Source organism: Haliotis rubra, unplaced genomic scaffold (assembly GCF_003918875.1).
Source record: "Haliotis rubra isolate DU_JTF1 unplaced genomic scaffold, ASM391887v1 Scf188, whole genome shotgun sequence".
Lineage (NCBI taxonomy): Eukaryota > Metazoa > Mollusca > Gastropoda > Lepetellida > Haliotidae > Haliotis > Haliotis rubra.
The window spans coordinates 736068-750669 of record NW_025765869.1 but is presented as its reverse complement, the minus strand read 5'-3'; the positions used below and the strand labels follow the sequence as shown (position 1 = coordinate 750669).

General features: G+C 37.5%; 1 protein-coding gene across 3 annotated transcripts in view; it reads right to left on the bottom strand.

Moving 5' to 3' along the window:
- The window catches only part of LOC124274138 (protein quaking-A-like), a 37051-nt gene that overhangs the window by 13696 nt on the left and 8753 nt on the right, over positions 1–14602 (bottom strand). For 2 of the 3 annotated variants that reach the window (XM_046709464.1, XM_046709463.1), the window contains exons 2-5: positions 5726–5856; positions 2939–3055; positions 2314–2457; positions 385–502 (exon numbers count right to left, since the gene is read on the bottom strand). In XM_046709464.1, the coding sequence (XP_046565420.1) occupies positions 385–502; positions 2314–2457; positions 2939–3055; positions 5726–5856 (510 nt within the window). Of the gene's footprint in view, positions 1–384; positions 503–569; positions 679–2313; positions 2458–2938; positions 3056–5725; positions 5857–14602 lie in introns of all 3 variants that reach the window. The other variant, XM_046709465.1, reaches the window with a different exon arrangement.

Here is a 14602-nt window from a genome sequence, read left to right as displayed (position 1 = left end):
AAAGGTTGAACATGGTGAAGGTGTTTGGCAAAGCTACTGTGTCAGGAACTGCTTGCTATGTGGTCGTATCTCAAACTGGATGTCAGCAACAAGGTGAAGAACATGCACAAAGCTGGCTACCATGCTGCAAAGTAACTGCGCATCAGCACAGTCCAGTGGAAGCAAGAAAACCAAGAGGAAACTGCAACCAACAATCAGCAAATTCATCAACTAAAGCAGCTGGAAAATAACACTGAAAATACTAAATGAAACAGGTCCAAATCAAGACATGCCTGGAGTCTAAAAGAACCAAACTAGCTTGGACAGAAAAGCATATCTGCACCACACACACAAGACGACTGCAGTGATCCCAGCAATGGCTAGGTGGACAGCAGTGGCACTTACGACTGGAAGTAGGTGGAGGAGCGGCCGTGGTGGGCGGCTTTGTAGTGTCACGATAAGTGCCATTTATGATGGCCAATTCCATCAACTGACGTTTCTTCAAGTCATCCTCCCCATCAGGCTGCAAACAAATGGCAAAAAAGGTCAGCACAAGCATATTAGATAAAGCAAATCTTTCAATAACTTACGAGCAGTTTGCATTTGTTGTAAGATTGCCTTAGTGGAGTCTCTGTATGTTCCATTTAAGATGGCCAGCTCCATCAACTGCTTCTTCTTGAGTTCATCCTCCCCCTCCGGCTGAAAGAGACACACAAGTTACTCTAGGCACTCCTAATACAAAGGTTAGACATTACTTTCTGCAGCTTCCAGTAAACTGGTATCCTGGGAAGTCGTCCTTTACCTAAACAAGGCAGTAGTTTTGCAACATGCAAATGGCATGAGGTATGTCAGGATGTACAAAACAGTGGTAACAGCTTTAACAGTAGGGTTTAATGTTATCATAAAGTAAATGAACATGATTTAATGTCAGATATTTGCTTCTTACCACAGTTGATGCATTTCCCCCCCCGTAATTTAGAATATATGCATGGTTTGTCATGTAAGTTCATGACACGCAATAGCATCAGTTGATAAAGCTGGGACTCACATCACAGACACACCTTTTCATACACAATGAAATGGCTACGACAACATCACTTGTCAACACACATTTTGAGAATGACAAGGAGTGAAATAATTAATTCAGATTGCATTGGGAATCCACTTCCAAGCAACATCCCAGCTTCTTGACACCAGCAAGTGAACTGTAGCTGTAGTCTGTTCCATTCAAACAAACTGGTCAATGTTTCATCCGTCTAGACACTGGTCAACCACATCTCAAAGTTTACACATCATATTGGCAATACTGATTCAATTAGCCGCAGTGAAGGTACGGCAATTGAAGAAAGGCACAGTTTGAGTCGTTGTCCAGCTAACAAACTTAGCTGGTCAGTGGCCAATATGCCTGGGGCAGAGTCAAGCAGCTATCAAAAGGAAATTAGAATTACTGCCTTGAGCCTCTGGTCAGCTTCGGAAGTTTGGGTTTACAAGACCTGTTATGCAATTAGCTTCAATGGCTTTCTCCAAGCAGCTGCACACATGGTACACTGGGCATCTGCATCATCATGAATGACTTGTTACAGCTTCTCTGTTCTCTTACTGATTCCAATATAAGCCAGGATGGTAGAATAAGGCATCTCATTGAGTCAAACTGACTCAACCATATGAACCTATATGGTACAATATGAGTTAAACACTACCTATTGCCAAAACCATACATGTAACTTTTGCCATTTCCCTCATAGTAGAGCAGTAGCTGTGATTATTTGCTGGTGACAAAGATTTACTGCACTAGAATTTCCTGTCACAATATATTAGAATTTTTTTAGAAAGAAGTATTTGTCAATCTGTTGTTTCATGTAACAATACAATTATTTCACTTGGCATCATAAGGAAATGAATGAATTGTGCACAAGTATAATGAGGTAGTTATTCAGTGATTCCTAAATTTCAGTTGGTAAGCTGCTCAAACAATGCCATATCTGTGAACATCAGTTTAGTTTGCATTAAAGTAAATCCTGACACTGGTATCAGAGAGAGAGAGAGAGAAGCCCAGTGTTCAGATTCTTGTTGAATGATATGGATAGAAACTATAGCATTAGGTGCCAACAATGCTTCATGTCAGCTAAACAAGTTACAAATGTTACAAGGATATACTTTATTACAATATTCTAACTTATTCATTTAGATGTTAAAGACTTTTCTAAAGATTTTCTGAATCAGAGTCTTTACAATGCTGTACAATGTCAAACATTCTGATTTTTTTGTAAATATTATTTCTATTACCCTGACCTGCTTTAATGTTACTTCATGATTATATTGAAGAATACTTACTGCAGGTACCAGCAGTTTCTTAACTTCATCGACTGCCTTTTTCATCTTTATTTCTGCTCTCATCCTTGTGTCTTCTACTGTGATCAGCACATGTAATTCTTCATTCAAGTGTTCCCAGTTGGCCTTTCCACGGTTGGCTTCCTCCTACAACACAACCGACTTATTGCTACTAAAGCTGCTGACAGAACCACAGGTGCACAGGCTAAATATGTCCAGACCATGCAAGTGTGTCCATGTTTCTGTACAACCTTTGTTTTTAACATTGTGGCAAATGGTGAGGAAACAGTTCTGATACACAGTAACTAAGGAGAATCAAAACAGAAGAAACAGTCATTTGAACTGTGTCGGAAAAGTGAACTTATCAGATCTGACTCAATAATAGCAACTGTTAAAAAGGTAGTTCTAAATAAATATGACAACCATGTAATGTTCCATTGATTATTGCCTCCATCTTTCCAGATGCCTAAAATAAACTGTGCATACGATATTATTTCGATCAATGAAACATTCCTGTTCTTCCAGAGAATATTCTGAAACTTGAATGTATGACTTTTGTAACAAATGTATTAACACTGATAACTGTATGTAAGGACCTGGGAACAATGAGAGTGTTTCTATCCATCACCTTTTTCTTGTCCCTCATTGATCCCTTGCCTCGCACCATGATCTTACAGCCTGTGTACTGTTCTAACTCTTTTGCTGTCATTCCGCGTGGACCCAATATACGACCAACAAAATTGAACTGAAAAACAAATATTGCACATTTCATATAAACCAACAACAGTCAAGGATTTGTCTTGGCTTTTCAATTAATTATCACTGGCAGCAAAATTAAGCAAACAAAAAGCACCCTTTTCTCAAAATAAGGATTTTCAAGTGGAATGGCATTCACTGCAATTAATAAAAAACCCAAAGGATATGGAAGTCTTTACTCTTTATACACTTGTCATCAGAGAAAGTCACATAACTAAAACATGAACCAAACCTACATTGAGGAATGTTTTTTTCCAATTTGGGAATAATCACACACATTTGATGTGGACCTGGTCAAATCCACTGGCTTCTGTGAACGTCTTAACAAACCCTTGCTGGTACTCATCACATGTATAAAATATCATCTTAGATTGGCCTTGACCTTTAAACCCCCAATCTTTAATTTAAAAAAATAAATTATTTATTATATAAATTCAGGGAACCAATATGAATTCTCACCACTACCACCATTCCGGAAGTATCCTAATTTTGTTTGGATATGCAAGACATTATTTGATAACAAGAAAATATGAAGTCTCTACACTATACTGACAATATCTGAAAGAAATTGTTCACATGTTATTTCAAGAGTACATAACATGATTTAGCTCATCGATTTGAGTGAGTGAGTGAGTTTAGTTTTACGCCGCACTCAGCAATATTCATGCTATATGGTGGCAGTCTGTAAATAATCGAAGTCTGGACCAGACAATCCAGTGATCAACAGCATCAATCTGCGCAATTGGGAACCGATGACATGTGGCAACCAAGTCCGTGAGCCTGACCACCCGATCCCGTTAGTCGCCTCTTACAACAAGCATGGGTTACTGAAGATCAATATTCTAACCTGGACCTTCACGGGTCCTTATCAATTTGATTTGATCATGCTGTGTTTCCCCTTGAAATCAGATTTTTCAGACATCTGCTATATAATTTAACTTCTGATGCTTTATACCTAACAGAAGATATGCAAAACGAATAAAAATTAACAATTCAGACCCAGCATTCATGTATACAGGGCTCCAGACAATTATTTGACTAAGGAATATTTCACTCCTCAAAATTAAAATTGAGGAGTAAAATACCAAATGGAAATAAAAAGAGGAGTATTTCACAGGTTGCATGGTGTTATTACTTTTCCTGGCTAATTGATACAGTTTTCCTGTAAAAAAATCTTGACGAAGTTTCTTTTTGTTAGTTATTCTTACTGCAGACAGGAAATATATGACAATGCACGTTGTCATTAAATGTTTTCCTATGCTGGTTTAAGGCCATCACGTAATATACAGCAGCCCTAACATGCTAAAGCTGTATTATTACTGATACTGGACCGGAAACGTTAGAGTAACACTGGTTAAGGGCTAGCTTATAAACAAATTGTGAACCAAACGTAGATCGGAAATATTAACGGAGATGGCATGGAAAAACTCGACAATCTTCGCTTCAATACAGACAACCAACACTAATTACTAGAGATCTTAAGATCGGATGTGTAGGACTGAAGCAATATTTAGACAGGTTTGGTTCACGCATGTAAACAAAATGTGACTCGTATTCTGAGCAAGTTATGCGTCGTATCTTTCACTTATTGATTTGACTTTTTATGTGTTTTTCTGAATTATCCATGGGTAATTTACTCTTCTTACCTGGATCCCTGTGTATACCAATTTTCCTCAAGTAAATACAACAAACAGTAGTGTTCCCATTAACAGAAGTTGTCAAAGGTTGATCGAACGGTTGAAACAGAATAATCAGATGCAAATTTCATAACTGAACCCAAGAAATGTTGCTTCTTCTCTCCACTCTGAAATGGCATTGTTTTGAAAAGCCTGATCACCCTATCCATTGAGTTGCCCTTCATCACCAATAGAGCTACTCTAACCTGGAATCACCGCAGGGCAAGTGCTGAAGTTCATATTTGTATTTATTTGTAAATAAAGTTGGTTTTTTTTTGTTTTTTAATTGAAAAAGATAAATGCCACTAACTTATCAAGACGTTGGATGACTGAACAAGCCATCCACTCACAATAAGTAGCTAAGTTAGCTGGTACACCCATACTTTTAACAAACTGTCCAGAACGTATGATCAAAAGGTGTTATCAAGAGTGAGTGAGTTTAGTTTCATGCCACACTCAACACTATTCCAGCTAGCGGCCTGTAAATAATCAAGTCTGGGCCAGACAATCCAGTGATCAACAGCAAGAGCATCAATCCACACAATTGGGATGAGATGACATGCCAATCAGGTCAGCGAGCCTGACCATACCCATCCCGCTAGTCGCCCCTTATGTCAAACATGGGCTACTGAAGATCAATTCTAACCCAGATCTTTACCAGTATGTTATTAAGAGGCTTCACAGGCATTTAACAAGTAGATAAGGAAAGACAATTCTAAAATGGAAATTCATTGTGGTTGCGACCTCAAAGTTACACTAAAACACAAGTTGCAGCTTTATGCTATAAAATTAGTGCTATACATATGGCTAAAACCCCAAACCACACACTTCAATTATAATACGCTGAAAGGGTACAAAAGTGCTCACAAAGTTACATATCTTTAAAACCCAACAAAGTTCAACTACCAGATATATTATCGGTATGTGTGCATCAATGAGTCTTGCAAACTTGGTACGTGGCATATATAAACATGAATACTCACATCTGGATGATCCTTTGCTGGTACAAATAGTTTCTCTGTGAGTGTGACAACAGGACCAACTGGTTCTGGGAGATCCAATGGATCACGGTTTCCTTTATGATGGAAGAGGGCTACTCTAACTCTGTTGATTTCTGTAACAATGGAATCTAACCCTTGTAAACAGCACCCACACTCTACAAACGAGCATTTCCCACAATTTCCCCAATCTTGTATTAGGCCCCAGTGTACCACAAGTAACATTAAGTTACTTGGTTTAAGGTATGTTATATTCGGGGTTAGCTTAGTAAAGTACAGATTCTAGTACTTTTGTTGGGTTGGGACTCAACCCAACAATTTCTGGTGTCCCTCACCGTGATATTGCAGGAATATTGCAAAAAAATGGCGTAAAACCAAACTCACTCACTCAACCCAACAAAAGTACTAGAATCTGTCCTTTACTAAGAAAGTGTAATCCCAAATTGAAATATAACATGTTACATTTGACCACTTTCTAAATGGCACTGTGTAATCATTGGTTTAAGGGTCTGCTAAATCCTGTCAGTGCCTGCCCATCATGACTTGTGGCATGATGGAAAAACTGTCATGTGGTTCTGCAGCTCACCTAATCATTGTGGAATTTTATATCAGGTCAGAAAGATCAAACAATGCAAAGATGTAGCAAAAAGAAGAAAAAAACTCAAAATTTTCTGTGCAACACATTCCTGCATTACATATTTACACATGCATTTATTGGCAAACTGAAAGGCCAAAACTGAATGTTCATCAATACAGCCATGGCATTATGGACAGACAAAACATGATGGTCAAAGGTTGAGGATGTGCCAAACATCACACGACAAAGCAAAATATAACCTTTGTCCTGGGCATAACACATACAATGCTAATTAATTTAGTAATGATCATATACACACTGAATTTGAGCTCCAAAAAACAAAATAGTTTGGGAAAGGGGTGAAAATGCAGTAAAACTAAAAACAGACAAAAGACCTTAATAGATTAAAATACTACAATACATTCCCAAGGAACTTTGTATACTGCATACTACAAAAGTGAACATGTGGTTCAATAAGGTTACCATGACAACAGTCTATATATAACAAAAGTAATGCTATGTAAGAATGTTTAAGTTTGGGCTTGTTAATGTGCACATATACCACACTCTCTGCATTATAACTACCGGGGTAACAGGTCCTGGCAGTTTGCTGCTAAGATATTTGAATACACAGACCACATTTACATGTACTATCATTTTTATTTCTCAACAGTAGGACAAGGGATCCGTCTACTTTCATTTGTAATTTTAAGATCACATCAACAGATGTCGTACACGGGTCATGTAATTTAAGGAACTGCATAATCTCCTATAATGGCCAAGGCCTGCCGAGCCCCATCATTACAAAATGAGTGTTGCTTATTCCCCTGATTTGAACAGTTAACTATCTGTGATTCTCCCATGATGTGGGCAGAGCCTTTGATAGTGATTTATGAGAGTGGTTCACATTCGTTTCAAAGTAGACCCGCAATGGAAGACAAAGTATAATTTGAGAATTTGATCAACAAGACATTATCTGTTTTCACAAGAAGTGAAACTGAACAAATTATAAATGATGTTATCTCGCTCAACAAAAGTTAATGATAAGAGAAAAGTGAGAGTGAAGACTCTAACACCAGTTCCAAAAGAAGAATGTTAACACACATCATTAGGAAGCATCCTTCGCTAAAAACAATTTGGACAAGCCCCTAAGGTGTGAGTATCAACTAACTACCAACGGATATTCTCATGAAGTATTTAGTAGTTATACTTTTACATGGCAAATATGGGGTATTTTCAAAGTTGGAGTAGCATTGAGCATTTGGAAATTTCATAACATTTTAAAAACAAACACACTGTCCTTCAAGTAACGATATTTGATCAAAGTCTTTACTCATCTTCCAGATGTATGTCAGGGTAGAGACTGCGATCTGGTAGAATCTCCGATCCTACTAGTAGAGATTGCAATCGTAGTCTCTACTGGTAGAGACTACGATTATATGGAATAACCTATGCAAGCAAGTGCAAGCTTATGCAAGCAAGTATAATAAGTGGGGATAATGTTTTCCTATTATTTGCCAGTTATCATTGAACTTATTTATTGTTATCTTGTTAACTTTATTTGTTAAGTCTGTTTTGGAGTAAGGTATTTAGTTTTTGTTTTTTGAGTGGAGTCCAAATTTGGCAGCTTGGTCTCATGATGTAAATACAGTGTTACAAACCATATTTATTTTTTATTTTGATATTGTTTACAGTGAGGTGTTAAATGTTTGTTATCAAAGTCTCAGTTAAAAGTAGGAAGTTCATTCAGATGTATTTCAAAACTTATGATCAGTAATTGTTATAAAAACACTGCTCGGAGTTTCTACCAGTTGAAGACGATTGCAGCCTCTACTAGTAGGATCGGAGTTTCTACCAGTTGAATTGGAAAATGTATGATTCAACCAGTAGAGACTACGATTACAAACTCTACTAGTAGGATCAGAGATTCTACCAGTAGAGACTGCGATCGGAGTCTCTACATCTCAATTGGGTTTCCTAATTTTCCATCGAGTAACCTAATAAATTGTACAGACCTCATTCAAACTCAATTGGGTATTTTGCCATTTTCCATTAATTGTAAAAATATAATAAAGTTTATATATTGGTTTACGTGTTTGTCATTTATACATGTATTTGATCTGTAATGAGAAACGATAATTCACCGATACACAAGCTAAACTTTGACATGTTTGTGTGTACACATGTAAGATCAAATCTAATTAGTATTTACAAAACTTCAAGCGTACTTGTACGCAATAGGTTTAAAAGGAATTGAGTTTTCACATAGATATTTGCGTAATTTACGCAGATACTCAGCCTATCCGTACATCTGTATGTGCGTACATGATACGCTTGAAATGTTATATTATGTCATACTTCATTGATATTTAGGCTTACATTACGCCTCTACGCCCCTTATCTGTAGCCCTGAGATTGAAACATACAAGATGGTTACCATTGCTGAGATCAAGGTAGGTGCAAAATTTCAGCTTTAGTGTTGACTATGCACTGTAAGATGTAAGGTTCTTATGGAAGCTCATGAATTTCAGTTCAGGTGAGCTAAAATATCATTGGGCTCAATGACTGATTCAAGACAACCTTTTCATGATCAATAGTTGACAAAGATTGCATAGTGAATGACGTGAGACAACAAGGACGGACCATGTATGAAGATGAAATGATTAGCTATGAGCTCCGTCATGAGAACCTAGCAGTCAGCTAGCTATGCTAACTCCAATATGCCCATGTACAGAGCTCCAGATAAGATTTAGCTCCTGTGGGTACTGTACCCACTGTATTTTTTGGAGTGGGTATTATGAATGTTGAGTGGGTATTTCATTTTCTGTTACCCACTGCTTTCAAATATGTGCGTATTTCAGTCATTTTACTCACCTAAGTATTAGGGGTGTCACGATACGTGAATGTATCGATGCATTGATACATTTTTACTGACGATACAATACGCGATACATGCTTGCGTGTATCGATTCCTATTTTAAAACTTTATCGATTCAAATTTTAATGCTATATCCATCTCCTTCAAAGTCTTGATAGTAATATTATACGAGACCGCTCCGATAAATAGATGTAGCTAGCTTTACTTAAAAAATAGGTTGGAAACTAACAGCTTTTATGATTGGCTAGACTATTTTGATGGACCAATCAGCGAGCGCATACGTTGCCGGTAAGGTAATGCTATGAAAAGGTGCGAAAATTATGTATCGCGATACGTATCGTATCGTGACCTTAAAATCGTGATACGTATCGTATCGTGAGATTGGTGTATCGTGACACCCCTACTAAGTATTATGTCTTTGAGTAAGTTTACTAAGCAGGTATGTTCTGCCTTATGTCATACCTAATCAAAACCAACTTAAATATAATAGAAATGATTTCATAAATAATCACTAGTCCTATACTAACAGTACAACTTGATAGCAATCGATGTCTTTCATTACACAAGCGATTTTAATAAATATATTCCATATGCATTTGTTTTAAACTTTTTGCGTATCTAACATTTTAAAGGCGTAATTGGTATGCAACAATTATTTTTCAATACATAATTTGAAATTTTCTATGCATATTTTACCTGGATACGCAGCTTATCTGGGCCTCTGCATGTAGGACACAAATGACAACATTCCGCGGACATTTCAACAAAAACTAATGACAGTAATGGCACTGAAAATAGTGGAAACAAAGCCACACAAAACTGGAACACCAGCACAAAAACTTCATCATTTAATAACTTCAGTGGCTTGGCCATGCTGAGCCATCAGTTGTGTCTCCAGCTGTGGTAGATGCTGACAGTAAGTACACTAACTGGATTCAGCTTTACTGGTTTTCTGGGGCAGTAATCATAAGAAAGGGAAAAAACTTACCCGTTAACATGGTTACTACTTGATGAATGCTCGGAGTTGAAGCAAGATATGCAGTTGGGAGGCATCACTCGTCCATATTTAGGAGTATGTGTGCTTAGGTGTACTTTTCTTCTCATCAAAACTCTTAACATGTCAGTTCAGACCTTGTCCAAAGGTAATTTCCAGTATGAAAATATCTTTCAACTTATATAATAAGAATGTTATGAATATCTTAACGTCTGAAAAAAAGTGGTCAGTATCATAATTATTGAGTTATCCTGATTACAAGAAACCATGTTTATAACACATGTGCTTGTAATGAACTGATGGATATGGATATAACATGTTTTTGGTCCCTAACATTGGCTATATATGTGATCATATTGAATTGATCAATATAATGAACATGCTTATGAAATAATGGATATGGCATACGGTACTCATTTTGAAGTCTCCTGTGAACTCTGTCAACAACATTGTTTATGTTCATCACTGTCACCAGTCAGCCTATCAAACCATGCACAGTTGTTCAAATGAGCAATAAACAATTTGAAGACAAGGGATTAACTGGATTACGAACTAACATTAGTTAAATTAACAATAGTAAGATAGTGTTTTGGCCATAACCTTTGAAGTGGATATATTCGTCTATAAGATCCTCGTTGATGAAGAACCTGATGGAGACGCAGTGCTCTTATTGAGATTGCAAGACAAGTGAAAACACTGATATCCCACAAGATGCCCCTAGAAGTGAGTGTGGTCACTTTAACAACACGTCTCACAATATTCCACCAATATCTCAATGGGGACACCAGAAATGGGTTTTCACACATTGTACCCATGTGGGGAATCAAAGATTCAAACCCGGGTCTTTGGCATGACGAGCCATCTAAAACGGCTTTTCAACTAGAATCCGCTAACAATCAAAATGCTTATGATGATCTATGCTTAGAACATACTGAAATTGGTGATCCCTTAAGGTTCACTATAACTGATGTTTACTGTTTGTGTTAAGGGTTTTAGCTGAATTGTTCAATAACTGGCCTGCAAGTAAGGCAACATGTGTTGTCCCACATTGTACAAGAGCTCAACAAGTATTGGTAACAATATTGCTGATGTACTGAGCAAAGGATCAGCTGTAATACAGATTATTACACTGGACGCATGTCACTTGCGCCTGGGCATGAGGATTTGATGGCTTGCCTCTATGGGGCCACATACCAGATTGATAAGATGCCACTACATAAGAAAGGCTTTCAGAATGATATGAAAGGAGGCTGTGGGATTTGACTTCACAAATACTACCATGAATACAGATATAACTGAGTTATGCAGGGAGGGAAAAGAAAGCTTGCCTGTAGGCCTGTGGTCAGTAAAAACTGTCTGTAGGGCCTTAAGTCTTGTATGCCGTACGTAATATGACATCTCTCCCTACTGATTTCCTCCCTTAAATCGCTGTACTAGTGAGTATGGTCTTACGCCACTGTGAGCAATATTCCAGCAATATCACGGCGGGAGACACCAGAAATGGGTTTCACACATTGTACCCCATGTGGGGAATCGAACCCGGGTCTTCAGCGTGACGAGGGAACGCTTTATCCCTCTGCTGTAGTAGAGATTTTACAAAATCTTTGAAAATCATGGAGTAAAAATGATTTCTCAAGCGTTATGTTTCAATTATCCCTATCTATGAAGGAATATGTGATATCCAACTTGGTCAGTAAAACTGAAATCTGTGATATAACATCACTAGCCATGTAAAATTAACTTTGAAACTGTATTTCCTTTTCACTATAAATGTGCAGAGACTAAAATTACTATGTCTATTTCCCTGTAAACTAAACCAGAAATAACAATGACCCCTTACACTGTATCTCTCAGATCTACCAGTGAATATAATCTATTATTTTTTATGCAAGTATGGAACATTTGGCCAACTTATTTTTAAATTTCTTCTGACCTTACTATTTCACTTGGCAAAACATGTCTAAAAAACAAGTTTGATCTAAACAAGTATTACTTGTAATGTGTCAAAATATGGCTTTAACTAGTGTTAACTAACGAACTGATTATAGTTCATTAGAACCATAGTTTGTTATACCCTTGGTACACATTTCAAAGTGAAATATACATCAAGTGCCTGGTACAGAAACCCCAGGTTTGTCTGATCCATAGTTTACTGCATGCATACATTCTCATACCACTAAGGTTTCCACAATGGTTTCCTGTAGCTATAATCTGGTTGTTTCTGTTATAAATGAGCAAGTTTAGTTTTACGCTGCACTCAGCAATAGTCTAAATAATCGAGTCTGGACCAGACAATCCAGTGCATCGATCTGCGCAATTGGGAACCGATGTCATGTGTCAGCCAAGTCAGCGAGCCTGACCACCCGATCCCGTTGGTCGCCTCTTACGATTAGCATAGTCGCATTTTGTGGCAAGCATGGGTTGCTGAAGACCTATTCTACCCCGGATCTTCACTGGTCTGTTATAAATAATGTAAAAAGTTATTGATATACTCTGCAATGGTAAATAGCTGCCATGAACAATAAATGTGTAACTTGTTGACATGGAAAGTAACGAAATATTTGTCCAAATCCCAAACTATCAAAAGGTAAAGGCCTATCTATGTGAAAAGTGTTGTTAAATATTATAATGTAGGGTTTTCAATATCTGATGTAGAAGTAAGCACTCCTTTTCAGTCTAAAAAATCAAAACAGTTGCCATGAAAACTCGAATTGTTTTTAAAATCCCCAACTATTCAGATGTACCAGTTTACTGCTTTAGCTATCTAAATGCCAAGTTTGGTGAATTTTGTTTTAATGGTTTCAAGATCTGCTCTTAAGATAGTGACAACTTGCACAAATAGACAATGTCCGTTTTAATACAGAACAAAATGATGATACATAGCAACCATTTTCACACGGAATAAATGTCTTTATGCCCGAGACTCAAACGTTGAAAGAGAACATGTTTTTAGTGTAATGAATTCTGCAACAATCGTATAAAGCCACAGGCCCATTACATTATTACTTTCAATAACATGGAACATGCATTTCTTGGCCCCTTTACAGTTAATCAAGAAATCGCTGCTGAAGATGGCTGTACTTGATCCTATGGTCTGTGTCAACACTTAGTATCAGGGCTCTCTACCAACACAGGCTTGTTCACGCCTTTTCTCCATTATCACATGATACAAATACTAGTATTGCCTTCATTTACTACTTCAATATCTTATCTTTCAATGATCACCCACAATCTTTCCTCACCACTCCACAAGTAACAAGACATCCTCTTCTTACTGATCCCCTCTGCCCAAACCGTCTTTCCCCATAGTCCAGGGATTATTACTCTTGGGGGATATCAGTACACACATTGTGACGCTGGCCATTGTTCATGATTAAACTAGATGGGGCTTTGACTGGGATACCACTAATGATGGGGGCAATAATGAAGACATTGTGTTTAACATTATTACTACTAGTGTTCATTCCAGGTAGCACCTGCATATACTTAGAAACCGAGTAGAGGATCGGAAACCATAAGCAGACTTTCAATCAGGTGAGCTAATGTCCATAAATAGTTACCATGGCCTTATACACTAAACTGATAAAACACCTGCCATAAAACAGGAATTAACTATAGTCTGTTTGCAGTGAAAACGTACCGATGAATTTAACTTTAACAAACAAGAGTCATCAGAAGATGACATATCCCCCCGGCCCCCACATCTTTGAAAGAACAAATCATCTGACAGTTACTTAAAGTCCAGCTTGATTTTAGACTAAGTGCAAATCGTTTCCATGGAAATCATGAAAAAAATAAATGACAAAAATCTGCAAATAGCAAAAGGCACCACTTTGGGATCTGCCTCACATATCTGCCAAGTTTTGCTGAAAGATATTAAGAAGTTTTCGCGTTGTGCTCCGGAAACAAAACCCATCCCTTCCTTTTTGAGACTAAGTTCGAATCATTTCCATGGAAACCGAGAAAATAATAAATCACAAATATCTGCAAATAGCAAAAGGCATCACTTCAATATCTGCCTCACATATCTGCCAAGTTTTGCTGAAAGATATAGAGGTTTTTGAGTTGTGCTCGAAACGAAAGCCCACCCTCCCTTTGGGATTAAGTCGAATCGTTTCCATGGAAACCGGGAAAAATAAAATGCCAAAAATCTGCAAATAGCAAAGGCACCACTTAAGGTTCTGTTTCATACATCTACCAAGTTTTGTTGAAAAATATTGAACAGTTCTTGAGTTATGCTCGAAAAGGCTCACCCCTCACTTTGGGACTAAGTCGAATCGTTTCCATGGAAACCGGGAAAAATAAAAATGCCAAAAATCTGCAAATAGCAAAAGGCACCACTTAAGGTTCTGTTTGATATATCTACCAAGTCTTGTTGAAAAATATTGAACGGTTCTTGAGTTATGCTCTGGA